The sequence below is a fragment of the Eleginops maclovinus genome, chromosome 8, assembly GCF_036324505.1.
Source record: "Eleginops maclovinus isolate JMC-PN-2008 ecotype Puerto Natales chromosome 8, JC_Emac_rtc_rv5, whole genome shotgun sequence".
Lineage (NCBI taxonomy): Eukaryota > Metazoa > Chordata > Actinopteri > Perciformes > Eleginopidae > Eleginops > Eleginops maclovinus.
In genome coordinates, this window is record NC_086356.1 from 1,268,362 (window position 1) to 1,295,050 (window position 26,689).

At 40.0% G+C, this 26,689-nt stretch overlaps 2 protein-coding genes and 1 long non-coding RNA gene across 6 annotated transcripts in view; all 3 read right to left on the reverse strand.

Moving 5' to 3' along the window:
- The window catches only part of LOC134868496 (myocyte-specific enhancer factor 2C-like), a 23,622-nt gene extending 11,060 nt beyond the window's left edge, over window positions 1-12,562 (reverse strand). Inside the window, exons 1-4 of one of the 4 annotated variants that reach the window (XM_063889678.1) lie at window positions 12,342-12,562; window positions 10,169-10,241; window positions 3,075-3,248; window positions 1,160-1,363 (exon numbers count right to left, since the gene is read on the reverse strand). In XM_063889678.1, the coding sequence (XP_063745748.1) occupies window positions 1,160-1,363; window positions 3,075-3,128 (258 nt within the window). In that variant the 5' untranslated portion in view covers window positions 3,129-3,248; window positions 10,169-10,241; window positions 12,342-12,562. Of the gene's footprint in view, window positions 1-1,159; window positions 1,364-3,074; window positions 3,249-9,837; window positions 10,120-10,168; window positions 10,242-12,341 lie in introns of those variants that run through there. The other 3 variants (XM_063889680.1, XM_063889679.1, XM_063889677.1) reach the window with 3 other exon arrangements.
- Window positions 12,563-18,096: 5,534 nt separating this feature from the next.
- On the reverse strand, window positions 18,097-20,499 carry cetn3 (centrin 3). The gene is made up of 5 exons (XM_063889780.1): window positions 20,320-20,499; window positions 19,639-19,774; window positions 19,229-19,343; window positions 18,948-19,139; window positions 18,097-18,669 (listed from the first exon to the last, which is right to left on the reverse strand). Exons 1-5 carry the CDS (start codon window positions 20,334-20,336, stop codon window positions 18,626-18,628), a joined length of 504 nt encoding a protein of 167 aa, XP_063745850.1. The 5' UTR covers window positions 20,337-20,499; the 3' UTR covers window positions 18,097-18,625.
- Window positions 20,500-23,163: 2,664 nt separating this feature from the next.
- LOC134868124 (uncharacterized) lies at window positions 23,164-25,716 on the reverse strand. Its single transcript, XR_010166247.1, has 3 exons — window positions 25,661-25,716; window positions 25,476-25,565; window positions 23,164-24,727 (listed from the first exon to the last, which is right to left on the reverse strand). It is a non-coding gene; the product is annotated as an uncharacterized LOC134868124 (long non-coding RNA).
- Between the last annotated feature and the right edge of the window lie 973 nt (window positions 25,717-26,689).

Consider the following 26,689-nt stretch of genomic DNA (forward strand, 5'->3'; position numbering starts at 1 on the left):
AAACATCAATAAATGTAAAATAAAAATATGAATACAAATCTAAAACATGTTGTTTGTATTTGTATAAGTGTTTATGTTTATGTTTATTGTTTACTAGTGTAAATGGATGTGTTGTTACTGATTTCCTGTCTGTGTTGCAGCAGACTCCGACTCCTCACAGCTTAAACCTGACCTTGGTGACATGGTGTGATTAGCAAATGCCAACAGAGTGTCTGTGCATGAGAGTGTGTGTGTGTGTGTGTGTGTGTGTGTGTGTGTGTGTGTGTGTGTGTGTGTGTGTGTGTGTGTGTGTGTGTGTGTGTGTGTGTGTGTGTGTGTGTGTGTGTTTGCATAAAGGCTACTGTGTTCTTCTAACATGGTTACATAAATCCAGGCAGAACAAGTTTTTGTACAGTACATACCGCTCTGTGCTGTACACAATGCTCAATCACACACACACCCACACACACGCACACACACACACACACACACTCCACTAATGAAGCCTGAATAACACGTCTAATGAGGAAGAAAAACTTTACTTTCTTTCCAGCTCTTTTAATCCATAAATCTGCAACTAATCTTTCTCTGTACTACGGAACGATCTGTCTCCGTCAGAGTTTATTACTCATCTTGTCTAAAAAATGTCTGAAAAAAATCACGATTAATTCAGAAAAATGTTAATTATGATTTTCATTAAAATAAAACAATATTTGTCCAAACGACTTATTTTTTAGAACAAAAGTCGAAATCCCAAAGTTTTATTAAAGTGTTATTTAAATATAATAAAGGAGGAAATTCTCCTAAACAAATGGAATGCAATAAGCTTGCAATCATTTAATTGACAATAATAATAATAATGAATAATGAATAATAATAATAATAATAATAATAATAATAATAATGAATAATGAATAATAATAATAATAATAATAATAATAATAATAATGAATAATTTGACCTAATTTAAGTGTGTAAAAATACCCCCAAAAAACAGGAAAAACAAGAACATTTTAGGTCATTTAAAAATAAAACCCAATTTAATTGATCAACAAAACCACTTGTTTTTGTTCTTAGGCCAGTAGAAGTACTGTATATTATGTGTGTGTGTGTGTGTGTGTGTGTGTGTGTGTGTGTGTGTGTGTGTGTGTGTGTGTGTGTGTGTGTGTGTGAGACTCACGTCCACGATGTCGGAGTTGGTGCGGCTCTCGTGCGGCTCGTTGTACTCGGTGTATTTGAGCAGCACCTTGTCCATGTCGGTGCTGGCGTACTGGAACAGCTTGTTGGTGCTGTTGAAGATGATCAGGGCGATCTCGCAGTCGCACAGGACGCTCAGCTCGTACGCCTTCTTCATCAGACCGAACTTACGCTTCGTGAACGTCACCTGGGGAGAAGACGGGGGGGGGGGGGTAACTTTAAACGTCCGAAGTGATCTGATTCAGATCTGAATTAAGGCATATATAGAGTACATGTTCGCTGGATGCTGTTGATTTAATGCAACAACGTCTATTTTTTCGCTCCTGGATTCAGACTCAAATGCAAAAGCAACTAATTGATGGATTCAATTATAGATTAGATCAGTTTAGAGACCAATGAAACCAGAACGTGCAAAGAGTTATAAAGCACATTTGTTTTTAACTAATTCACAGAACTAAAGGTGCAGGGTTTGGACCTTTATAGATTAATACAGATGCAGTAAATAAAGTCTTTGATCATTAGTCCCTGAGTGTGAGGCGCTGTGGGTTTCAGCCCCATGACACTGAAAGGGGAGTATGGAGTGTGGTGGTGGGCTCGTTCTTAATGGGAGAGTTCAGGGGGGTTATGGTGGTGTGGAAAAAGCTGGTGTGGGATCTGAGGCCCCAGTACCGTCCCCCTGATGGGAGGAAGGCAAACAGACTGTGGTCTTTGATGCTGTGAGCAATTGCATGTTCCCCGGAGGATGAAGCATGCAGACTTTGCAGTCATTTACCTCTGACTCATTTCACGTCTTTGAAGCGGAGCATCTCAACACATTTGTACTTGTAATTTTAACTAGTTTTGGTTTTTAAAAAAGCCTAAGGGTAGATTTGACCATTGTATGTAATCCCTGAGTTATCGTGTAGCTCAATCGCTGCCTTCAAAGTTAAATATCTGAACAGTTATGGATGCATTGTCTTGAAATGTTGTACAGGTATCCATGTTCCCCAGAGGATGAAGTCTACCAACTTTCCTTTAGGCTTAAAAGCTGAATATCAGAACAGTTATTGGATGTATTTTCATGAAGTTTGGCCCAGACGTTTACAGTATCTTATTTCATGGTTTTAAAGTGAAATATCTCAACAAACATTCAATATATTTACATGAAATTTGGCCCAGATATTCATGTTCTCCAGAATACGCAGGTCTACAAGTCTAAATGTGTATTTTGTAGATGCTTTTTTACTCCACTTCCACATGTTTTGGAAGGTAAATACCCAGAAATGTGACCAATGCAAGAAGAATACCGTCATGCAGAGCGAGGAAGGACTCTGACGAGGTCAAAACCGCCTGCTAACGGGGGTCAGGAAGCATATGTGGCTGCATTTCCTGTCATAACAGGAAAAGAGGAACCGCTCCCCCTAGACAACACTTGAGTGAGTGTGTGTGTGTGTGTGTGTGTGTGTGTGTGTGTGTGTGTGTGTGTGTGTGTGTGTGTGTGTGTGTGTGTGTGTGTGTGTGTGTGTGACAGAAGCCCCATTGACAATAAGCTCTCATTACTCAGTTGTCATATTTCAGGCCTCTTGTGAGTATCACATGACTTGTTATCAGCAGATTGAGGAACTACAGTGTGTGTGTGTGTGTGTGTGTGTGTGTGTGTGTGTGTGTGTGTGTGTGTGTGTGTGTGTGTGTGTGTGTGTGTGTGTGTGTGTGTGTGTGTGTGGTCAAATAAAGATATGTTGGCTTCCTCTGTCTGTGCCATTTTGGACATCACATAAAGTGTTGGAGGGTTAGCCAATAGGGGGTGTGTTTGTGCCATTGTGATGTCACTATGTTACGGAAAATTGCAATTTTAACCTTTGCCGACCATTTGCATGCACACAAACATATCAAGCACACTAGGGGAGATGTACACTCACATGTCTGTTCCGTTCGTCCATAATCCGAGCTATCTGAATCTTTTTCCTCCCCATCTTCGCTGTTTGGCTCTTCTTCTTCTTTTATTACCAAACTGTCTTCTTCTTCTCTGGATCCTTAGATTGACTTCCAAATCCTCACAGGTTTTCACTTTTCAAATCCAAATCTGCTGGTTTCTGCAAGAAGACACAAACAATTAGCATCAATGCATCACACACACACACACACACACACACACACACACACACACACACACACACACACACACACACACACACACACACACACACACACACACACACACACACACACACACACATGCCTGCACTGGTTTAAGGATTCTGTGACAAACGAGACAAAAGACAGAAACAGAAACATGTATGAACACTTCTTTTAATTAGCAAGAAGTGGATTGCGTGTGGGTGTCACGTCACACTGTGATGCAGAGTGTAACCGCCGCGCATGTGTTCGCACGCCCGCCCATTCACCCCCCCGAGACACACCCAGAGATCAGGGGGGGGGGGGGAACCAGCGCTGCAGAGGAAGTGGAGCTACCGGGCCGTCGGAGGCAGGATGAAAATAATAAAGCCTGATGAGTTTGGCTGCATCAGAAAACCATCTGGAGGTTTTTCAGAAACCGCAGGAGAAGAAAGGGTTTGGTTTTTACCGCGCGCCACTAAACTTCCTGTGAGGGCGGGACGACGAGCTGATACCGAGACGTACTTAAAAAACACACTTCATACAGAAATATGTTCAAAATACTTAACAAATTCACATAAATGACAGATTTAGAGTTAGATTGAAATGCAAGTAAGCCTAAGTGTGGTGGGAAACCGTCCTGCAGCGGATGTTGGATCAACCAATCGGCTTCCTGACCTCACATGTCTGCACCCGTCTGTGACCTGCAGTTACCCATAAGCCCCTTCACCGTGCACGTTCACTAAGACCTTTAACATCTACCTGAGGAGAAACATCGTCAGGTGAGCAGAAAAGGATCCCTCAAACTGTGAGAAAGTGATCTTTATTTTATATTTACTTAATACCTTAACGGCTAAATAAGCTCTAACAAATGGCCGGAGTGTGTGGTGAATTGACCAGTTAGCACACACACTTTTCTACTTAAACAGAAGCCCCCACATCTGACCTTTGACCCCTCGCTCAGACCCTTCACATTAACCCTCTGAACCCCATAACCCACAGGCCATCTATGAGCAGTTGTTAGATTTTCACATTTCAAATGAACCATCAACTCTTCCCCCTTAAAGAGTCACATTTCCAAAAAACGTTATTCTACATGTCTCATTAAAGTTCCAAAAACAAACAAACATCTGCCTTAAACTTATTCTGTAGAAAATATACAATTCTGCACTCTTCTCTACAACTGGGAAGCCATAAGTCTCTCTGCTGAGACCAACAGTGGCCTGAGAACAATTCAGGGGAACTTTGACTTAATTGCACGCTATTTACACAGAAAAGTGATGATAGGACAAGAAATGCTGGAAGAAGAGGAAGCAAAATATTTAAAAGCATGCAAGTGAAGCCCCGTTTCCATCCCAAATCTTAGTAACATTGAAAGGCATTTAGACAATGACATATATATATATATATACCATGTTTGAAGTGAAAGCAAACCATCACAATTTGAAACCTTCATAACAGCCAATCATGACACAGAAGACGATGTGTGTTACTGACAGATTAAAAGATGAACAACCAGTACATTCAGTGTGTGTGTGTGTGTGTGTGTGTGTGTGTGTGTGTGTGTGTGTGTGTGTGTGTGTGTGTGTGTGTGTGTGTGTGTGTGTGTGTGTGTGTGTGTGTGCCATGTGACCAGTGTCTTGCTCCTGAAGTGGAGCTTAAGAGCTTGGGTCGCAAAGTTAACTGGATGTTCACACACACTGACAGATACACACACACACACACACACACACACACACACACACACACACACACACACACACACACACACACACACACACACACACACACACACACACACACACACACACACACACACACACACACACACACACACACAGGGCAGGTTGTCTTGGCAGCGCTGTGCAGCAGGTGAAGATGTGCACGCTTTCAGACACACGGGGGGTAATGGAGAATGAAATTGGGAACGTGAAGGTGTAAGAGGATGATGAAGGGGTGATCTCAGACATGAGGTGCTTCCCTTTAGGTTCAAATAGTTCTTTTATGCAAATTATTCTTCCTATTCTTGAACATATGAAGTCAAAACTAATCCAGAAACAAAGCCAAAAGTCCTTCAACATTGACAGTAGTCCTTAGCTACAGCCTAAATAAACCCCATTTATATAATTTCCACCTCCTCTGTTGATCTTCTCTTTGGAAGAGAAGGCTGAATGTGAGCTGACAGCGTCTGACTGAGAGCCATAATTGATGTGTTTTGCCCAAACAAACCAAAATCTTTGATTAATAATCAGGATGGTCTGCAGCGAGCAGCAACATGCCAGAGAAAGCGTTACACGAATATCTGGAGTCTGAGTCACGCTGCAGGATCAACACCGTTTAAATTTAGAGCTCTCAGACCAGCACACTCAGCATGTCGTCGTGAAAAAAAGGGAATCTTAGGACGTGAGATGCCAATGGAAGATTACATAAAACAACAGAAATCAGTGCGTGTGTGCTGTATCTGTAGGTGTGATTTAATGCAGCGCTTGATCTTTTTCCAGGATGACAGCAAAGCGCCACCCACCACACAAACCTCCCCGCTATTTATAGCCTGCGTGTAAAAGCAGGACTCCAAAAATAAAAAAGAATGAACTTTTTAACCCAAACAACAATGCGACTGCTTTCTGGAAATCAGCATCTCCTGCAGTCCTCAGCTGCTCCCTCTCTCACCAGTTACTTTCCAACAACTTCAGAGACACCGACGATGTGAAAGTGTGCATAAGTGCTGTAGGCCTACATTAAGTGTGTGATGCCCTTGTATTCTTGGACACTGTCTCTGTTGGGGTGGTTGAAACTACATCATAGGGACAAAGCTAACTTTATATCTGAGTCATGTTAGCTTGTGGTTAGCCTCTCATGCTCTCCATGGCGCTACAGAGAGGAGGTGGATTGACCTCATCTGACTTACAGGAAGCCCAATGTTTTAGCTAAACTGGAAGTTTGAACCAGTTTGGAAAGAATAGAAAGGCAAAGAATCTCCTTTCACACTGAGTGTAGCTAGCTAGACTTATAAAGCTATGAAAAGGGGAAAGTAATATTAAGAAACAGTTTGAAGATTTTGTGATTTGTTACGTAAGTTAAAAGGAGATGAATGATACCATTCAAGCTACCACCAGCAGCTAGCTAACCTAGCTAAAGTCTACAAACAGGGGGAAACAGCAAGCCTTTTATTATATATGCTTACCTTTTTTACTATCATTCCTTAAAATACAAGGGGTTAAAACTACAACCCTTGTTTGCTGGCAAAGTGTGAGGCTACCAACTAAGTTAGCTCAGTGCTAAGACTAGAAATGGGGAAACAGCAAGCTAAAGTTCTATGATCTATCTAACCACCCAATCCATCCATCTATCTATATTATATATTTGCTTTAATATGTAACATACTGTAAGCTTCCAACCATGATTATGTTTCCATTGCAATACAACCAGCAGTGGCTCAGTCAGTAGGGGCTTGGACTGGGAATCGTAGGGTCGCCGGTTCAAGTCCCCGAACAGACTTGAAAAGTGGACTGCTACTTAGAGAGGTCCCAGTTCACCTCCTAGGCCCTGCTGTGGTGCCCTTGAGCAAGGCACCGGACACCTCCAATCCCCCCTCCCCATTGCTCCCCGGGCGATAGCTGCCCACTGCTCCTAGTACTAGGATGGGTTAAATGCAGAGGACCAATTTCACTGTGTGTGCTCTGCTGTGTGCATGTATGTGACAATAAAGAGGGTTTCATCCTCCGATTCTACAGTATGTTCTATCTATAACCAGGGCTTACACTACATACAAGAACAATGTTATCATTATACCCGAGTCATGTTAGCTTGTTGTTAGCATGTATGTAGCCACATTTGGGAGAAACAGCGGGCAAAAAGTGTTTTCAATTATACACAATAACAAGTATGTAGGAAAGCATCCAAACAGGATTATGTTTCATCTAATTCCTAAAATAATTGCGTCAAAAGTACGATACAAAAACAATGCCAACTTTAAAGTTGAGTCATGTTAGCCTCAGGTTGTTAGCCTCAGGCTGTTAGCCAGTCAATTCATGCAGCCATAAAGCGCATAGTTTTTATCTCATGACAACAAGTATGTAAGAAGGCATCCAATAGGATTATGTTTCATATCATTTTGTAATTACTAGGGATACAATTACAATAAAAAAACAGCACTAACTTCATACAGTCATGCTAGCTTGTTGTTAGCCTCAGCTGTTAATGTATGAAGCCATAAAGTGCAGAGAAAATACTAAAATGTAGTTCCCTCTTTGAAAACTCACGTGAACACAACCTAAAGTCGGGACAACCACTCAGAAAGTTGTCTAAATCTTTCGGCAATGTTTGTGACCTACTGTGGAATAGCACTAAATAGCATTAGCTTAGCCCCTAAAACCCCCTTACTTGTTGTCTCGAAAGCTATTAGTAGACACTACGGTTTGTGGCAGGACCAATCTATGTTATAGATGTTATGACCATAAACACACAATTCCCCCTCAGCAAAGCAAGGGGCTTTTCTGAGTGGTGCCAAGACATAGAAAACATTGCACTATCCATGTTTGGATGATATGAAGCATAGAAGGCGGACTATTTCAACAAAGTTCAAAGGGTTTCATCAACTTTGAAAAACAAATGCAGGCTAAATTAAAGGTGTCAGACGGTGCAGCAGGTAACTGGATCTAATAAATGTGGTTTGGTGAGGGATGCCCCTCTATGAGCAGGGAATGAGTCACTTTGCGAAACAGACACCACATGCTCGGCATACGTGGATGATATCGCATTCACAACATCTTAAAAGGAAACTACGTTCTCTTAATGCCACGCAAAGAAACTCAAGTAAAATAGGAGGCACTCCTTCTCAGATCTAGACAAAGGCATGACACTGACATGCCTAACCCATTCGGAGGATGCTATCTGATTTCCAAGAACAAACGCAGTGAAACCACTTAGAAATCATCCGAATTTGCACAAGAATTAAATATATTTTTACATTTTCTTTAGTATAAAAGTAGGCTTTCATATTCAATATATATCAATGCATATCCGGATACCATCATGTCTGATTTACAGGAACAAAACACAGTGAAATCCACTCAGAAATGGTTATCTGGTTTTTGATTCTTAACTTATTGTGTCTTTTATTAATAATAACGCGTGTTAACCTAGTTCTTTTTTAATAAGCACTCTTTACATTATCTGCCCCGTACTTCTGCTGTTGTGATTATGTAAATGTCCCCATTGTGGAACAAATAAAGGAAATCTGATTCTGATATTGTAGGAAAAAAGTCATTCAGAACGAGCCCAAGAACCAACATGTTTTTAAGATTTCTATAGAAGGAAACCAGTGAGATTTATTGGTGCACTGCAAACAGCTAAGCGCTAACAGCTAATTCGGCACACTTTCAATGGTGCCAATTGTAGGCTGTAAAACAGGGTCACAGATATTGGATGAGCTTCTGCGGGGTCTTCAGCCAGTTGTTTTCACTGTAGTCTAATCCTGCTGACAACCAACTAGAAGGGCACTTGAAGAGCGCTAAGGCCGAAGCTGCATTCACAAATCCTCAGATGTTCCCATTTCCACGAGCTGGTGACTTACTTCTTACTCATGTGTGTTCATGACAAAGATATGTTGTATTTTATTGCTCGGATTGCTCAAACAAGACCGAGAATGCACTCAATGAAATAGCTAAAACAATCACTTTAATTTAATGCTAACGATATCTAGTCTCATATCACCATAATACTCATATATTATCCAGCCTTATTTTTGCCCTGTCATTCGGATCCACTCCAAAATTAAAGGAGTTCTTCCTCGACCCATGCTACACACTTCCACCAAGTTTAATAAATATCGGGCCAGTAGTTTTTCTGTAAACCCACTGACAAACAGCGCCAGCATATGGGCAATGCAAGACTCCACAATCTCTGATCTGTAAAAGCATCAACCATTCCTTTCAAATATACTTCATTTAAGGTAGAACAATTTGAAACCACTGGTGTGAGGAGAGAAAATGTAGTCTCACTAAAGCCCTACTACACAGAGTATTAATAACGTTGTTGTAAAGATTTGCCCAAATGTAACCGGTTAGCCCTGAACCAATTCAAATTCCATACATTTATTTACTGAATCCTGCCTAAAATGACCCACAAATGTAAATTCCAATTATTCTTATATGTTTATATACTTAATTTGAGGTGAAACCACTGGGAAGATGGAACTAAAGCCTGGAGGAGAATATAATTGTTATATTTAACAGGTTTAAACACGTGTAAAATACATACATGTGTTTGACCATAATCCTGCTGCAAACAGACCAACCGGAAAAACATACTCTGTAATAATGAACCATATACATAAAATCCATGACAGGCATTCACCTCTATGTACAAGGGGGGCAATGCCTGAGTTTGCACAGGACCCCAACATTTCTAAATCCAGCCCTGATGGTAAAACTGCCTTAAATTCGATCTGAAACGACTGGGAACCACTGGAGAGAAACGTAACCTCTGAACAGAAAAGTGTCTTACATCTCTAAAACAAACTGCCTGAAACTACAACTTGTATCAGACTCTTATTCAGTATCTTACCAAGTTCTGCTGTGGAAAAGTATATTCCTCACAAAAAGTTTACCGAGTGTTTCCACCAGCCTCCAGCCGGTGTTAGAGCTACCGGTCCGCGGCTCCGCACTAAGCCCGTGAACGGAGCTCCTTTCCCGGGTAAGAAGCCACAGAGTCACCGCTGATAAAACACACAGAACCGAGAGACTTCTGTATCTGCTGTGAGGAGAAGATCCGCAGAGACACTTGAGAGGAGGATTATCCCTTCTGTTTGTTTCCTGTTGTTTGTGGCGTGTCAGACCCGCACGCCCCGCATCACACACACACCCACACACACGTACAACATTGAATTGAGGCTTACCTCCTCCTTCAGCTCCGCATGTCTTCCTCCGTGTCTCCGTCCAGCGGTGCTTCAGTTTACTGTCAGAAAGCACCTGAACACACACACACACACACACACACACACACACACACACACACACACACACACACACACACACACACACACACACACACACACACACACACACACACACACACACACAGGATATACAACTAGTGAGATAGTTTCTCTTTTAATTGATAAGAAACACATTTTCTTTTCAACTTTATGTCGGATATTATTAGTCTTCGTGTTTCAACAGGTCTCCATAGTACACTGAGGTTCAGCACTGCCTCTCAGTGGAAGGTACTGAAGGTGCACCTTCATTTGTCACTTCTCATACCCCTGTTTATTAAATATCATTTTGCAGATAACAATTACTTTCATTAAATAATTTGATTATTATGTTGATTAATTTGGTTAAAATATGTCTTAAATAGTGAAATAAAAAGTGTTTTAAAGTCCAAAGCGACGTTTTGAACTGCAAATATATTCACATTCACAAATGACTTTTATAATAAATATATTTGTAAAATAATTGGCAATAAATTGCAGCTGATTGATGCCTTCAAAAGTCTGTTTTTGCACAACCAAACATCAAATAAAATAACTTAATAATGGTATAATATTTAGATAACCCCAAAATATTCACGTTAATATAATAGTTGAAGCTGTATTTTATGTTTAGGAAATGTTTGTTAAACATGAGTAAATTATTCACAATTTTGTCTCATAATTCTGTACTCAGTTTATTTTTAGAACACAAAAAACCCAGAAACAATTAACATTTGGACCCAAAACCAACAAATCCACAGATTATTATTATTTTCTTTAAAACTGACTGAAATTATCATTTAAAATGTGAAATAGTCTAAATATTTAATCTCCTGTAACTGTTTGCTGTTTGAAGTCGTGTACAGAGACTTTTTACAGACTTGTTTTAAAAAGCAGCTGCTGGAAGCGACGCTGCTGACACCGAACAAGAACAGTTGTGAGTCGTAAAACTCAGACACAGAGCTGAAAGACACGAAAACGCTGAACGCAGATAAAGGAGAACAGCAGAGTTTGCCGGTAAAGGCCTCAGAGTCAGAAGATCCATTAAAAATATGAATTAATGCTCCTTTCATGACCGCAGTATACTGTACACATAGTAAAGTTAACCTTTGATATAACAACACCTCCTTAATGCATTATTCAGATGATTTATTAACCAGTAATGTTTATTCTCCATTAATCTAAAACCTAGCATTACTAGTGAAAGCCTAATATCACAAATAACACATTTATTTAAGAGATGAATAATCTGTAATACAATCTGAGGCCCTCGCTTTAGATTAGGAAAAATCCACAATCCCTTTTCTCCTTTGTTCACACGATGAAGTTTTATTAATGTGTCGTCAAAAGTGTACACGGCAATTCCAAGAGAGGTGAGTGAACGTAACGCATGAATATCTTTAAAGCTGAAAGTCAAATCCATTTTCTGAATTTAAGACACAAATAACAGCTTTGTTTGGGTTTAAGCTTCACAGATCATCAACGTTATGATTCAGGCTTTTAGCTGTTATTTCAGATGAATCCACTATATACACCACCTGCTTTTGGTTTATTGCAGATATGTCGGCCGATTAGTACGAAAGAAATCCCCCAAAACGACAAACAGTGCAAGGTTTGTCCACCAGAGAGCTCTGAAGAGTTCAAATGTAAAGAATCGTCTTTAAAAAGGCCAGTTTATAGGTATTAATCTAAAAACACATTAAGAAAGCGAAAAGCACTTAACGGATTTATCTTTAATGTTAAAACATGTGTCAAAGACTAGCCGGTGAACATAGCGTTAGCAGCTAAAGAGACGGATATTTCCCGCAGGAGTTGGAGACCAAAACAGAGCTGACAGACAGGATGTTGGATCAGACGATCAGAAAATCCCTCAAAACTAATCTGAATAATGGTTGCTAATGGGTTAGGGTCCACATTCTGTGTACAGCTGACGCCAAGAGGTGATAAAGGAAAATAAAATTCTTCAAAAATGCAAATCTCCAGCTTCAAGGCGTTTGTGTTGTTGTCTGGTACCCAGGCTTTCTTTCCCTTTCAGCCATTCTTAGCAGTGTGTCGTGAAGAAACCCACGCATCGTCCATCATCGAACGTTAAACTCACCCGTGCTTTTGGTTCTGTCTTCACCTGGAAGTTTCCCCAGCAGCTCCAGCTGTGGGTTTGGATCAGTCAATCCCTTGTATCAAACAAGAAGGATTTTTAAAAAAGGAAATAAAGTTAAAAACAAAAGAAAGAAAGAGGTGATATTAAGCCAGACCAGCTGGCTTAGAGAAGAGGGGGAACCCAGAAACTGGGCTGCGTTTGGATCTGATCTCAGTCAGAAATGAGCAGGAGGTTTACAATCTCCAGACCCTCAAACACCACCCCCTCCAACACACACACGCACGCACGCACACACACACACACACACATATCTCCGCTCACAATCGTACACTCATACCCGATGACCTCCTGTGTCCGAGCTCTCCGGTCTGCAGAGAAGGCCGCTCACCTGTCGTTGTCGCTCGCGGTATATTTAGCTCTGAGGTGTCAATGATGTTGCCTGTGTGTGTGTGTGTGTGTGTGTGTGTGTGTGTGTGTGTGTGTGTGTGTGTGTGTGTGTGTGTGTGTGTGTGTGTGTGTGTGTGTGTGTGGGAGAGAAAAATGTGTTGCTGACACTCAGGGCCTCCATGGATTACTGCACCAAAGACCGTTGGCTCTACACATTACATTCAGAGAGAGAGATCAGAGCAGCGTCTCGTTCAGATATCAGCGCAGGAATGGTGGTTCCAATCTTACTGGGGGGGCATGCTGGGACCAGTTCATCCTCCACCCAGAGTCCCAGCTCTTACCTTCTTCAAGACGATTCAGGGTTCCTAAAAGCAGTTTGTTTTAATAACCAAAATTGTGTCAATGACTCAGTTACAATTTAAGTTCAGTTACTTACCATTAACCTAAATGCAGTTTGAGGTAATACATTACTCATGCAGCTAAATGTTGTTTTTGTTTTATTTCTTAATATTTGTCAGTATTTCTTTTAGTAACAGAATGTGTTTCAGTCATTTGTTTTTTATTTATTCAGTTACATTACTGAACATCCCCATTCCAGTTATCTTAGGCCAAGGTTACAGCACAGTATCAGCTGCGGCACTGTCAAAAAATTGCATTATCATAGATGTATTCCTTTGTGGGGGGGGGGGACAGGGAGGGTCCAAGTACAGTGTTAGCTGACCCCCTACCCCCCAGAACCAGCCATGATCTGCCAGCGGAGGATTACCCTCAGCTGTCCCCTCCTGTCAGCAGAGGAGAGGCCTGCTTCCCTTCGATGATCTACTGTATGAATCCATCGAGTATCGGTGAAGAGATGTGGCTGACTCCATGAAACCCCCCCAAAACAACACACACCCCCTCGATGATTGCTAGTAAAACAAGCACCCAAAAAGGCTGACACTCGCCCTCTGGGTCATGTTAAAGAAAGAGGTCAGTTTTATATCCAAAGGCGGTGTCACATCGCCTGGATTCTTCAACAACACATTTTCCAGCTAGCTTATGCGTTAGCTCACCAACTAGCACAACTTTAAGAGCCAACATGTTTTAAACTCAAACAGCAGGCCCACATATTACATACCATACTTACCCAACAAACAGTATATGTTTGCTTTGGAACAAAAGAATATGGCTTTTAAAGGTTTGGTGGGAGGAGCTACTCACAATGCTAGTTAACGTAGACGACGAGCTAACCGCTAACGCGCTAGCTAGCAGGTATAATGCTAACTAATGCTGATATTGATTTGAAGTCACATTATGAATATTATGTCAACTATATCTTTGATCTAGACATCATTAGCTCAGATTAACCCAGTTGCTATTGTGGTGTAAAATATTGTGTTTACTGCTTGTTTAAAACAAATGTTACAGTCCAATGATTTGAAGGCAAATGTAGCTTAAAATGCTAACTCAAGCTGTACCACGAGTGATGCCTTCAAATGACATGAATTCATTTGATTTAGGGTTTGACTTTTATATCCTATTGGCAACTGGTCCAGACAATGACAAACTTGGTCTCATGATGTCCAAATCGAATATATCATTGACATAATACTTATAATGTAATGTGTCTTTGTGTAGATTTTGGGCGAACTAGACTCCTCCATGCCTCAGACTGCAGGTCAGTGGGTTTCTGTCAGAGATGACCTGCTGATGGAAAGGAAACAGTCAACTCCACCTGGAAATACATGTGGTGCATGACTTCCCACCTCCAACCCACAGAGAACGGAGGCGAGGGCAGGTTGTTAGCGTTTGGGTTTGAAGGAATGTGTGAGATGTTCTGCTGCGTTAAATGTACGGGTTTTCATTTCCCCTTACCGTGAGTTTGCATCCTCCTGAAAAATAAACACGCCGTTCATTGACTGCCTCCGCCCTTCAGAGGTTTGGACCCCTGTTCGCACCATTCACACCTGAGGGAAGAGGGGAGGAAACGGGGAGAGGCGGGAAGACGGGAAGAAGGCTAACAGTGGTTTGGACTTCTTCTGGTCTGAAGGAAACTGGATGCAGGGAATCGTTATTGTTCTGCTCCGTTTCAAATCTAACACAAACCAACAACCATCAGCTGTAGACCCGGAACCTTTTTTCAGAATTGAGTTCATTTTTCAGAATATTTACTTTTTGTTTTCAGAAATGTTGAGTTTTTTTCTCTACATATTTTTGGCACAATTTTAAAAATGTATTTTTTTGAATTTTTTTGTTGAAATTATAGAATATTCTTTCTCTATATTTTGTCAAAATTAGGACTTTTGTCAGAAAGTTCGACTCCTGAATTTTGACTTTTCTTTCTAAGATTTGTTTTCTTACAAATGTTGAAGTTTTTTTCTCAGACTTTTTGAGTTTTTTCACAGAATATTTTTAATCAGAATTATGATTTTTTTTCAGAATCAAACATTTAAATAATTAATTTCAGATTCCTTAGAATGAATAAATCTGATTCATCTCGTAATAACACATTCTTGTCCCGTAGAGTTAGGGTTTAAGGCTCAGCAAAATGATGCAAACACGTACAGTATAAAGATAAAGTAAGTGTGTGTGTGTGTGTTAGTCTGGGTCCAGCCATGCTTGCAGTGTGTGGGCAGAGAGTGTCGGAGGAGATGAAGTGTTGGAGGAACATAAACACAGAGACAGAAGCAATAAGCTCCTTCTGAAGAGAAACAGATGTGCGGAGAAAAATCCGGAAAATATTATTATTACTGGAAACAAAAAGTGTTTTCTGTTTCTGCCCCATCATACTGTAACTACCCGACATCTCAGAGGGAAATGTTTGACTTCTCCCCTGCACCACATTCTTATGAAATATGATGTATGGTTATAAATTAAACGCCCCAACAGTTTAAAGTACAGCTGAAATGATGAGTCAAATGATGGAAACATAAAGATGTTGGTAATAATATTGAGGTTTGAAATACAAATGATGTCAAATGTATACAGTATATATATATTTACAGGACTCACCTTTGAATGGCACACTGTCTTTAATCTATGTTAATATGAATATTCGTATTATATTTCATAAACTTACATTTATTTTATTATTTTAATAATTTGATGTATATATTTTTGATCTAAAATGGATCAACTGTCACAAAACCTAATTTTCCCCGGGAGGATTGAATTATTTTATTTATTTAACTTTGACGTTTCTACTTTTACTATTTTAATTAGATTTTAATAAATACTTTTACTAAAGTAACGTAATCAACGAGGACTTCTACTTCATCATACTGGTAATAAGTATAATTGAGTTTCATTCAAACTGTGTGTTGAAGTTCTTTTACTCAAATGAATGACTATTGACGGCGTACTTCCTCAGGCATTGCTTTACTTACTTTAATTTCAGATATTTGCATTAGCTCTTGGATGTGTTTGAGTGTCTGTGTGTGCATTTCTCTCGGGGAGATAGAGTTTCGGTGAAAGCCTGAGCGAGGGTAAACTAATCCTTAAGCTCGCCAGCTGCTCCGCGATCCTCGGCATCTCCAGGAAGAGTTTACCCTGCTGTTGTTCTACATCAACATATATCATCGTTCACCGTCAAGAAAATATCTAAAACTCTCATAATGTTTCTGTTCTCAGTAAATACAGTAAATACAAACACATTTTAAAAACTTAGAGCAGCCAGATATTGAATTTCCCCTCCCCTGTAGTGTTCTACAGGTTTTAGTGCATGTAAATGGTCTGCAGAGGTTAAAATCCTTGTGTTCCCTCCAGAGGGAGTTTTGTCTCCCACACACTCCCCAAAGCGTCGCTCCTATCCGGTGGCCCTGCAGGTGGAGGTCAATCTGACAGCAGGGGTCAGAGGTCACGGCCCCCACCTGGACACACACTCCCAGCTGACACACACCATAAACTCTGACATCTTCCTCTCAGTGTGTGTGTGTGTGTGTGTGTCTTTCTCATATACATTCTTCTCATTATAAACAGCCACTTATCTACATAACTGTGTGCATTGTTTCTAAATGAAGGAAACAGGAGACACTTTCATTTCAAAATGCCGTCCTGTATCTACTGCCTCCGGTAAACAGCCCCCCCAATGTTACCCCGTCTGAGGGAGGGGTCGGAGGGTAAGTGTTGTCACATGGTCGGCATGCCTGGCCTAATGACTGACAGCTGGACACAGACTCTGAAGACACTGACAACACATGGGGGGAATGTGGTGACGGACTCAAATACTCAAGTACAGTTTTGAGTCCGTCTCTGTCTCTTATTAAACACTCAGGGCAGACTCTTATTGTGGCGGGTGTCAGAGACCTATCAGACTCTTATTGTGGCGGGTGTCAGAGACCTATCAGACTCTTAATGTGGCGGGACGGTTTTTGATACAAACCTTTCAAAGCGTCCGCAAGTAGAGGTGGGAAGGTACTTTACCCCTGCTGAACCTTAAAGAGGAGATATTCTGCTCATGTTCAGGTTGTTACAATGTGTTGGAGCACTAGCCAATAGGATTATTACATAGTGATGTCACTATGTTTTGGAAGTAAACAAAGGGAAAACCCCAAAAGCTAACTAGCTAATGTAAGCTAATAAAACCTGCTGAGATATTTCTAGATGTCTCATCAACACACACAAACAGACAGACAGACAAACAGAGGTGTGTGTGTGTATATAGTGTGAACCACAGGGGGGCGACTTTGAGGTTGTAACTGGGAAGGAACTGGTTTGGTTTATTTTTGGAAAGAGTGTATGCAGTGTGTGTGTGTGTGTGTGTGTGTGTCTTGCTCCAACAGCTGAGCATGTGCCGGAGCAAGGGCACGGCACAGAGTGTGTGTGTGTGTGTGTGTCCCTGATCTCAGACCAGAGGCAGAGTCTGATCATCAGAGGTACTTCTGACCTTCAGTCTGAGACACACACACACACACACACACACACACACACACACACACACACACACACACACACACACACACACACACACACACACACACACAGCAGAACACTCCGTGCAGTGTGTGTCACTGAGTCCTCGTTCTGTAGCAATACTTTAACTGCAATATTTCTTACAATAGATAGTTCGACTTGAGGTAATTAAATGTACTTTGACTCCAAAAATTAGTTTTTCAATTATAGGACTTTTGCTTGTAGTCAAACAACCAAAACAACCAGATAAATACGCCTTAAAATAGGGAAAAGAAATACAGAGAAACCGATGCAAAACTACCATGGTGCGATGCAAAACCAATTAAAAAGGACAAATAAAAATGTAAAACTACTCGTAAGGGACTCAAAACATACAATCCCTAAAAGATACAAACAAATAAAAAGCTACAACACAAAACAACCTACAAAGGGAACATTATTTTAGTCACAAATCAGGAATAAAGTGCTTAAAAACTACTTCTGGGCAAACAGATTTATTTTCATACAAAATAAATAGCACAAACACTCACGTTACGTAAACTTCAGATACAAGCAGTCAAAAAACCTGCAGAATGAAATGTGTGTAACCTAAAGAATCAGTTTAAGAATCGACGATACGTTTTTTCCCTCAGATTTCACAAATAGATCAACTAGACTAACACCGAGGTCATCTCAGTCTGAATAGGTTTTCACTTTTGCTTCATTCTTTTAAGGTTTACTGAAGTTTTTATGAAGACAGTATCATATAAAAGTCAACAACACTTGGAGTAAATCTGAATTAAAGAGCAGCCTGATGTCAACAGCTCACATCAGAAACTCAGCTGCTTTAATGGGATGAATGAAGTGTAAATCAAGAGTCAGTTCTGTCTAGTCGGCTCTTAAAGAGGGAGCTGACACTCGCTCGCTCACCTCCACACACTCGCTCACCTCCACACACTCTGACAGATGTTCAGTCACTCTTTAGACGACCAATCAGCTCCAGACGTCCTCAGATTCTCTAAATCTCCTCATGAGTCTCCGGTCATGATGGAGAGGAACTCCTCCTGATTTACTGACAGATAAAAGGTTCAGTCAGAGACGATTTCTTATATTTCCTAACCTATAATTAAATGTTATAGTCATATTTTATAGAAAGTGTTTCATGGTTCTAGAAAAAATAAAGGACACATATTTAGTGACGTCTGTCTCCCCCTAGAGGCCAAGAGGGGGAATTACACATCTGCAGCATTTGAAGAACTAAGACAGTGGAGTTCAGTTTATACTATATGATGTGTTTGTCAGTTATCTTTAGACCATTTTCCCGCCCAACATAACAACTCGATAACGTACTTTCTCCGTCTCCGTCCCCGTCGAACTCGTCGATCATGCTGCGCAGCTCGTCGTCGCTGATGTTCTCCCCGAGTTCTCGAGCGACTCGCCTTAGGTTCCTCAGGCTGATCTTCCCCGACTCGTCATCATCGAACAGCTTGAAGGCCTTCAGGATCTCCTCCTTCGGGTCTCGCTCCAGGATCCGGTCGGTCACTGCGGCAAACATGTCAACATGTTAAAGAGATCAATGACTAGCTGGCATTTTGACATCCCATTAATAAGTATTTCTCTACTAAACTCACCAACTTCATTGAAATCCTCAAAGGTAATTTTACCATTCCCCTCTCTGTCGTAATCTTTAAGGATCTTCAGAACGTCGACTTTCTTCACTTCAAAACCGAGCGCACGCATCGCCACCTGTAGGGATTTTAAAATAACATAACATTGGACATAGACAAAGAGTGTGTTATCATACACATCTAAAATCCTGTTTTTATCGCTTTTTGAGGGTATGAAATGTACTTGGAACAAAGAGAAACAAGGCTATACTTTCCACATAATATATACATTTTACCTTTTTGTATAAAGGATAAGGGCCTGTATTCTGCCTTAAAGCATAAGGGTAACTCTAGTAATCTGTTTAATAATGAAGAATGATATTTAGGTGTAGAAACATCTATCTCCGACATAAACAACATCGTTCCTTGTTTACCTTGAGCTCGTGATAATCAATTTCTTTATCTTTGTCGGTGTCGAACAGCTCGAACGCTTCTTTGATCTCATGTTTCTGATCCTCGCTGAGCTCTCTCCTCTTCTTGCGCTTCGTTTTGTCTGCAGCAACATCAGTTCTGGGAAGAGACATGTCAGTGTTACACACAACTTCTGTAACACAATCAGGATATTTGAGCTATGAAAGGCACGATAAAAAAGGTACCTAAATGAGCACTTTAGTACAGTATTGAGCACTTTGTTACTAACCACCACTGCATGTAGAAGCATAATATTTTAATACTCAAGTGAAGTATAAGTACCTACAGTGTGTACTTTAGCACAGTACTTGGGAATTCCTAATCAGCAGCTCCATTTGATTTAGCAGAAACCTGTGTAACTTTTATACAGTAGCAAATAAATTAGTAATATTAAGCTATACAAGTGGTGTATATTAACGTTGAACAAAACAGTAAGGAGGAAATAAGTCAGCTAAATAACACTCATGTTATCGTCACTAAAGGTTGAACTGTAAAATAGCTTAGACTCAGTTATTCAAACACTGATGTTAAAGCCAAACATGCTAACTGCTAACTGACGTGAAATAGCTACCGTTGGCTTTACCACATTAAAATAACCACTAATGAATAAATAAACTAGAAGTCCTAAAGAAAGAGAGGTTTACCTTAAAGATACACTCATTTCAGGTGGGTGGTAATACGTTAAAACGGTAAAAACAAGCCGTTTTTTTCGCTAAACTCACAGGTTTCTCTGCAACACAAAACAACAACAAACCGTGTATCCGCCGCGCGCTCACACGGAGGCTTCCCATTGGTTGCTAGGGAAGAAGGTGCTCTCTGATTGGTTTACATTCAGAGCCATTCAATTGTCTTCTTCTTTGGTGTTTACCGGTAGCTCGAATGCTGAGTGTTGCTCTACTGCCATCTGGTGGATTTTAATTTACCTAACATTAAAATAGCAATACTACTAATACTACTACTACTACTACTACTACTACTACTACTACTACTACTACTACTACTACTACTACTACTACTACTACTACTACTACTACTACTGCTACTACTACTACTACTACTACTACTACTACTGCTACTACTACTGCTACTACTACTGCTACTGCTACTACTACTACTACTACTGCTACTGCTACTGCTACTGCTACTGCTACTGCTACTACTACTACTACTACTACTACTGCTACTGCTACTACTGCTACTGCTACTGCTGCTACTGCTACTGCTACTGCTACTACTGCTACTGCTACTGCTACTGCTACTGCTACTACTACTACTACTACTACTACTGCTACTGCTACTACTACTACTGCTACTGCTGCTACTGCTACTGCTACTGCTACTACTGCTACTACTACTACTACTACTACTACTACTGCTACTACTACTACTGCTAATAATAATAATATATAAACAATAAAATGAATCATAAATAAGTGTGGATAAGGGAAATTAAATCAGCTAATTTTAGAATACAGTTATTTCCATAATAATATATGCATCTTTACAATACATAATAAAGAGAATACTGTAAAGGCCTCGTAAATGCAAATATATAGTATATACGATCTATTGGCTTTCACCCAGTTTTGAAATCCCTCGTCTGATTTAAGAACATTTATGATTAAATAATAATAATACATAATATATGTAGAACGCTTTTCCCAGTTCTCTTATGCTTTCCAAATAAAATCCAGGAAAATAAGAGGTAAAACTAAAACTGACAGCCTCTATGCAAATACTTTGATTTTAAACCTCAATAACTAAAGCTAAGAGAGGTTGAGGTGAGGGACAAAGGGAGTCTCAATGACAGAGTTAAGTCTTTCCTTCCAGCCTCTATCATGGACACACACATGTAAGACAGGACACACACTGTGAGACAGGACACACACTGTGAGACAGGACACACACCGTGAGACAGGACACACACCGTGAGAAAGGATACACACATGTGAGACAAGACACACACCGTGAGACAGGACACACACTGAGAAACAGGACACACACTGAGAGACAGGACACACACTGAGATTAGCAGAGACCTGGCGGCACCTTCACACACAAACAAAGACACACACAGACACACACACACCGACACTGAGTGTGAGAATGATGTGTGGGAAATACAGGATAGAGCTGAAGAGGAGGTCAAAGGTCAACAAGGGAGGAAAGATTTGAAGAGGATTTGCTCTGGAAAATGTTGTTTCTTTTATATTAATTTGAGTCATTTAACTGAGGGTTTATCATCAGACTACTGGAAGAAAACTGGATGAAACATCTTACTGATAGTAATATCGCCGACTAAATAAAATATATATTTATTTTATTTTTTATTGGCTTGAAAAATGAAGAAGAATGAAAAATAAATTAAATTACAACAAATTATTAAAATATAAAGCAAGTTAAAATCTGAAATAAAAATATCAAATTAAATACAATAAAATAACAGAAAAATATATATAACCATAAACAGTCAGGTTATTATGATTCATTTAATACTTTTAATGTTTAGCAATCTGAAAAAACTGTATTCTTATTTATTTTTCTGTTATGGTAATAAAGAAACCCCTGATGTGACGGAAAAATGGTAATGTGCCACCCTGCGACTTTGACCTCACAAAGGTCTCTGCAAAAACGATATGAAAGCAACTTGATAATAACAACAAAACAATCTGTGCAACATTCAGACACACCCAGGATAACAGCGTCTCCCTCAAGAGTGCTAAAGCTTTCTGTTGAGAAACAGCAGGGTGTGACTCGCTTAGCTTTAATATACTATATTTCTTTGAGCCTTCAAGATGAGAAAAAAAGGAAAAGTTGACCCAAAAATTGGAGAATAAATTAGTTTACATCGGTCTCTTAGATTGTACAACCTGCAGAGTGAGGGTCATCTGACTGACAAAGGCAATGAGGCGGTTAAGAAGTGGCTTAAAACAGACACACAGAACCCCCTACTCACTTGTCCGTCTTATCTGCCTTGTTGTGCACTGTAAGACATTTCAGGTCAGTTCAACTTGCAAATGAAGGTTCACCTGCTGCCTTAAAACTGCAAGTTAACTCAATTTAAGATTACCTTTGTTTCAACTCTGAAAATAAAGTTCAAAAGGTTGATTATACTACACTGTTCTAGTTGTCACAATGTTGTTTTTTAAGTTGTCAAAGTTGACTTAACTTTTAATCACTTGTAATGTTAACTTGATACCATTAGTTGAAACAAAATATAGTTATACATCATTGATACATGAAAACTTTTAATCACATCTTGTTTAAACTTGATACTGTGAGTTAAAACAACATTTTTTTAAAACATTATCAATACAATAACATTCTTTAGCTAGTAAAACAAACAGATATTTCATTATTATTGTAACTCACAGTTCTGAGTTAAACTAACTTAGCCGTATTTATACGACTCCCCATTTAAAGTTAAGAGGATTAAAATTCTAAATTTGTTTCAACTTGCATGGTAAATGACAGAGCTTCACACTGAATTCTTGCATTTGTCCAAGAACATTTATTTTATAAATACATTTATATAAACTTTAACAGAAGTTAAAGGTTTTAACATGCCATACCCAATGTATGTCTCTGTAATGTACAGAGGGTGGACTTGCAGACAGACAAGACAGTCAGACAGAGGGTGGACTTGCAGACAGACAAGACAGACAGACAGAGGGTGGACTTGCAGACAGACAAGACAGACAGACAGAGGGTGGACTTGCAGACAGACAAGACAGACAGACAGAGGGTGGACTTGCAGACAGACAAGACAGACAGACAGAGGGTGGACTTGCAGACAGACAGACAGAGGGTGGACTTGCAGACAGACAAGACAGACAGACAGAGGGTGGACTTGCAGACAGACAAGACAGACAGACAGAGGGTGGACTTGCAGGCAGACAAGACAGACAGACAGAGGGTGGACTTGCAGACAGACAAGACAGACAGACAGAGGGTGGACAGACAGACAGACAGACAGACAGAGGGTGGACTGACAGAGGGTGGACTGACAGACAGACAGAGGGTGGACTTGCAGACAGACAGCGAGACAGAGGGTGGACTCGTAGAAAGAAAGAAGGTGAGGTGGGGTTGAACAATGAGGTATGTGAGATAGTAAACAGATAATCATAAAATCTCGACATGAATATGAACAATGTGGAACATTGATACATCTTAAACATGTCTTGGCATCAAAACAGGCCTCACTGAGGTTGACAACCGAGAGTGCTGGGGAAAGGGGGACAGATGGGCAGGTGTCATAAGAGGCAAAAAGTGAGATAACCGGTCCATATCGTCATATGAACAAAAACAATGGTGTACATTATAAATACTTACTTACTTATCCTCACTTAAATTTGTGTTAATTGAACACAATTTTAAAACTGTCAATGAGAGAATAAGTATGGCAAAGTTGTACAGAGGAAAAATGTGGTATACGCAGAGCTTTACAAAACATCAACATCCACGTCTAAAAGATTCTTTAACCACAATTCGAAACAAGTTTGTTTTCATTATACCTCAAAATGTTTTGCACATTTGAACTATTTTAGATTTTTCAACAATTTCAGATTTTTCAACTTCACAAGTGACACATTTGTCACGCATACCTGACTTGTGCTGAACAAACTAAGCCGATGAAAACCTGTATGCTAGTGTAAAGAACAAGGCAAGCTTCCCAAATAACTGCTGCCTCCTAGTAGTTGCTTGACGAGTGCATTTCTTTGTTTACATGCGATATCTAAGCAGTTTATTTCTGAGTCCATGGATTCTGGCTGAACATTGGTCCGGTTTAATGTTCATGACAACCCTCTGCAGGAACTCAAAAGAATACTTCATATTACGTGGGTACTCAAGGTTTAGGCAGTAGATTGCACCCAGTAACATGGCAAAGCCTGTGGACACATCTCGGAGGTCATGTAGGATGATCTTCTCCTCTACTACCAGAGCCACGTTGAAAACATCCAATGGAAATGCATCATGCAGAGGGCCTTCGTGTCCAATCAACAGTCCAACTTGCATCCCGCTCATTAGCACGTCAAGGGTTTCACCATGAGCCTGAAAACATAAAGACAAAAACACACATCTTAACTGACTGACTTAAACATCACTGCTAGGCTAATAGAGAAAGGCTACAAATGTCTTTGACATTAATTGAGTGAGTGTTGTCATTGCCTTTCTGAATGTTCATTGTTAAGCCCAAATAATAAAACAAACCAACAGTAATTTTGGCCACTAGGAGGAGCTAAACTGAGAGAAAATGTACTGAATGTTCTCTATTTCTCAAAAATGTAGTATATTCTGATTTTAAGTATGAATAAGAATTCAATGTTATATACATTGCATTTGAAATGAAAGAATGATTATAATAGACTATGCATCATACAGCTACATGCACATGGACAGAAACTCCGGGACACACCTCTTAACTAGCATATAACATGTGGTCCAAAAAAATAAATCTAGGATGTAGCCTACTACTTTATCATCTCAGCAAAACCCTTCTCTGATATACTATACTATATATAGTATATACTATACTAAGCTATTTTAAAAAGTAGCCTAATGTGATAAGTTAACATTACATTATTTAAAAACAATATAAGTCTGGATATTTTATTACATATTGGTTAAGTTACTGCATTTTAGGTTTCATTACATTTTCAATTTAAATTAAGGGCACATTTCATTAATTTTTCACTCATTTACTATTTTATTTGTAAAAAATTACCCCTTACGACTTATGAAAATAAAAAATGTTAAAACAAAACAATGTAATATAAAATGTGTAAATACGGTGTCTTACATCACACATCCTGATTATGTCAGAGGAATCTTCTGCAAGGTAGCATGGAAGACCAAGTAGGACAGCTGTTCTTTTGTTTTGGTTCGTGTCCTACAAGAACAAGACAAGAGTTTGTGAATAAGATACCCAAGCCAGAATACTAATTTTAGTACATTAACAAGAAATGATTTCTGTGCAGTACATACCTCCTTTTGAAGACAACTGAGAACACTGCTCAGGCGCACCCTCCTGCCTGATGCAGCAGCCTTCTCCGTACATCTGTAGAACATCTGGCACCAAGGCATCAAGTCCATCCAGGAATGACTCCAGCAGGTCTTTGGTGACGATTCTACTGAACTCAGCACTGAGCTGAAACCAATAATATTACAGCAGAGAAAAGGGCAATGAGTGAGGGAAAATAAGAGCAGCATAGAGCTCTAAGGGACACAAGGGAAACACAAATATGATTGCAACATATAGTGCATAGTTTGACTACCTAAAACAACAAAATATAGGATTTCTATGCTGTACTCAGTTGGCAAAGAATTACCTGTCTCTCACTAAACAATGCAGGCCATCTGTCCTTGACTGCAGCAATGAGTGGCTCGTCACCAATGATCTCTTGTCTTCGCTGGGAGAATGTTGCAGTCATCAATTCATCGAGCAGGTGCAAATCTGGCTCTCTCTTCTGCACTTCCAAAAGCATGGTCTCACGATCCTTCTCTGATTTAACAGTAGTTTGTCCATCAGGTGGCTCTGGTAAGTAGTGGATCTCTCCCTTTTTTGCCTTCTTGACTGGCTTGGTGTTTCCCTGTCTTTTTCTTTTATTTACAAGAACTTCAGGGCATCCAGCTGCCATCATCCTCTGACGGTAATTGCCCATCTTGAATATCAGGCTGAATCTCCAGCAGTACCATCCTTTACCTGAACCCGGCTCCCTGAGACAAGGATGCTTTGCAACAAGAGCTTTGGCTACGCTTTCTAAATTGTCTTTACTTGGTAGCAAGTGATTCTGGTTATGCTATCAGCCAGTCTGTCCAGTATTTCACTCTTCACACTCTTTGAGATGACCGTCACAGCTCCATCCTTGGCATAGGCATCATTTGCTACCCTCAGCTGAAACTCAACGTCATGGGAGAAATCTGAAATAACAAAGGGATCAGGCCATTCTGAAGAATCACCACTACTAGGGGGCTCGGGGCTTGCACTATTCTGGGAACTAAGGCTTGCAGTAT

What these genes read in the sequence shown, in the direction of transcription:
- cetn3 (XM_063889780.1), bottom strand. An exon ending in TTGATTATCACGAGCTCAAG is followed by an intron (nt 19,344 to 19,638) that starts GTAAACAAGGAA and finishes AAATCCCTACAG; the next exon opens with GTGGCGATGCGTGCGCTCGG. An exon ending in CGGGGACGGAGACGGAGAAA is followed by an intron (nt 18,670 to 18,947) that starts GTACGTTATCGA and finishes TTTATCTGTCAG; the next exon opens with TAAATCAGGAGGAGTTCCTC.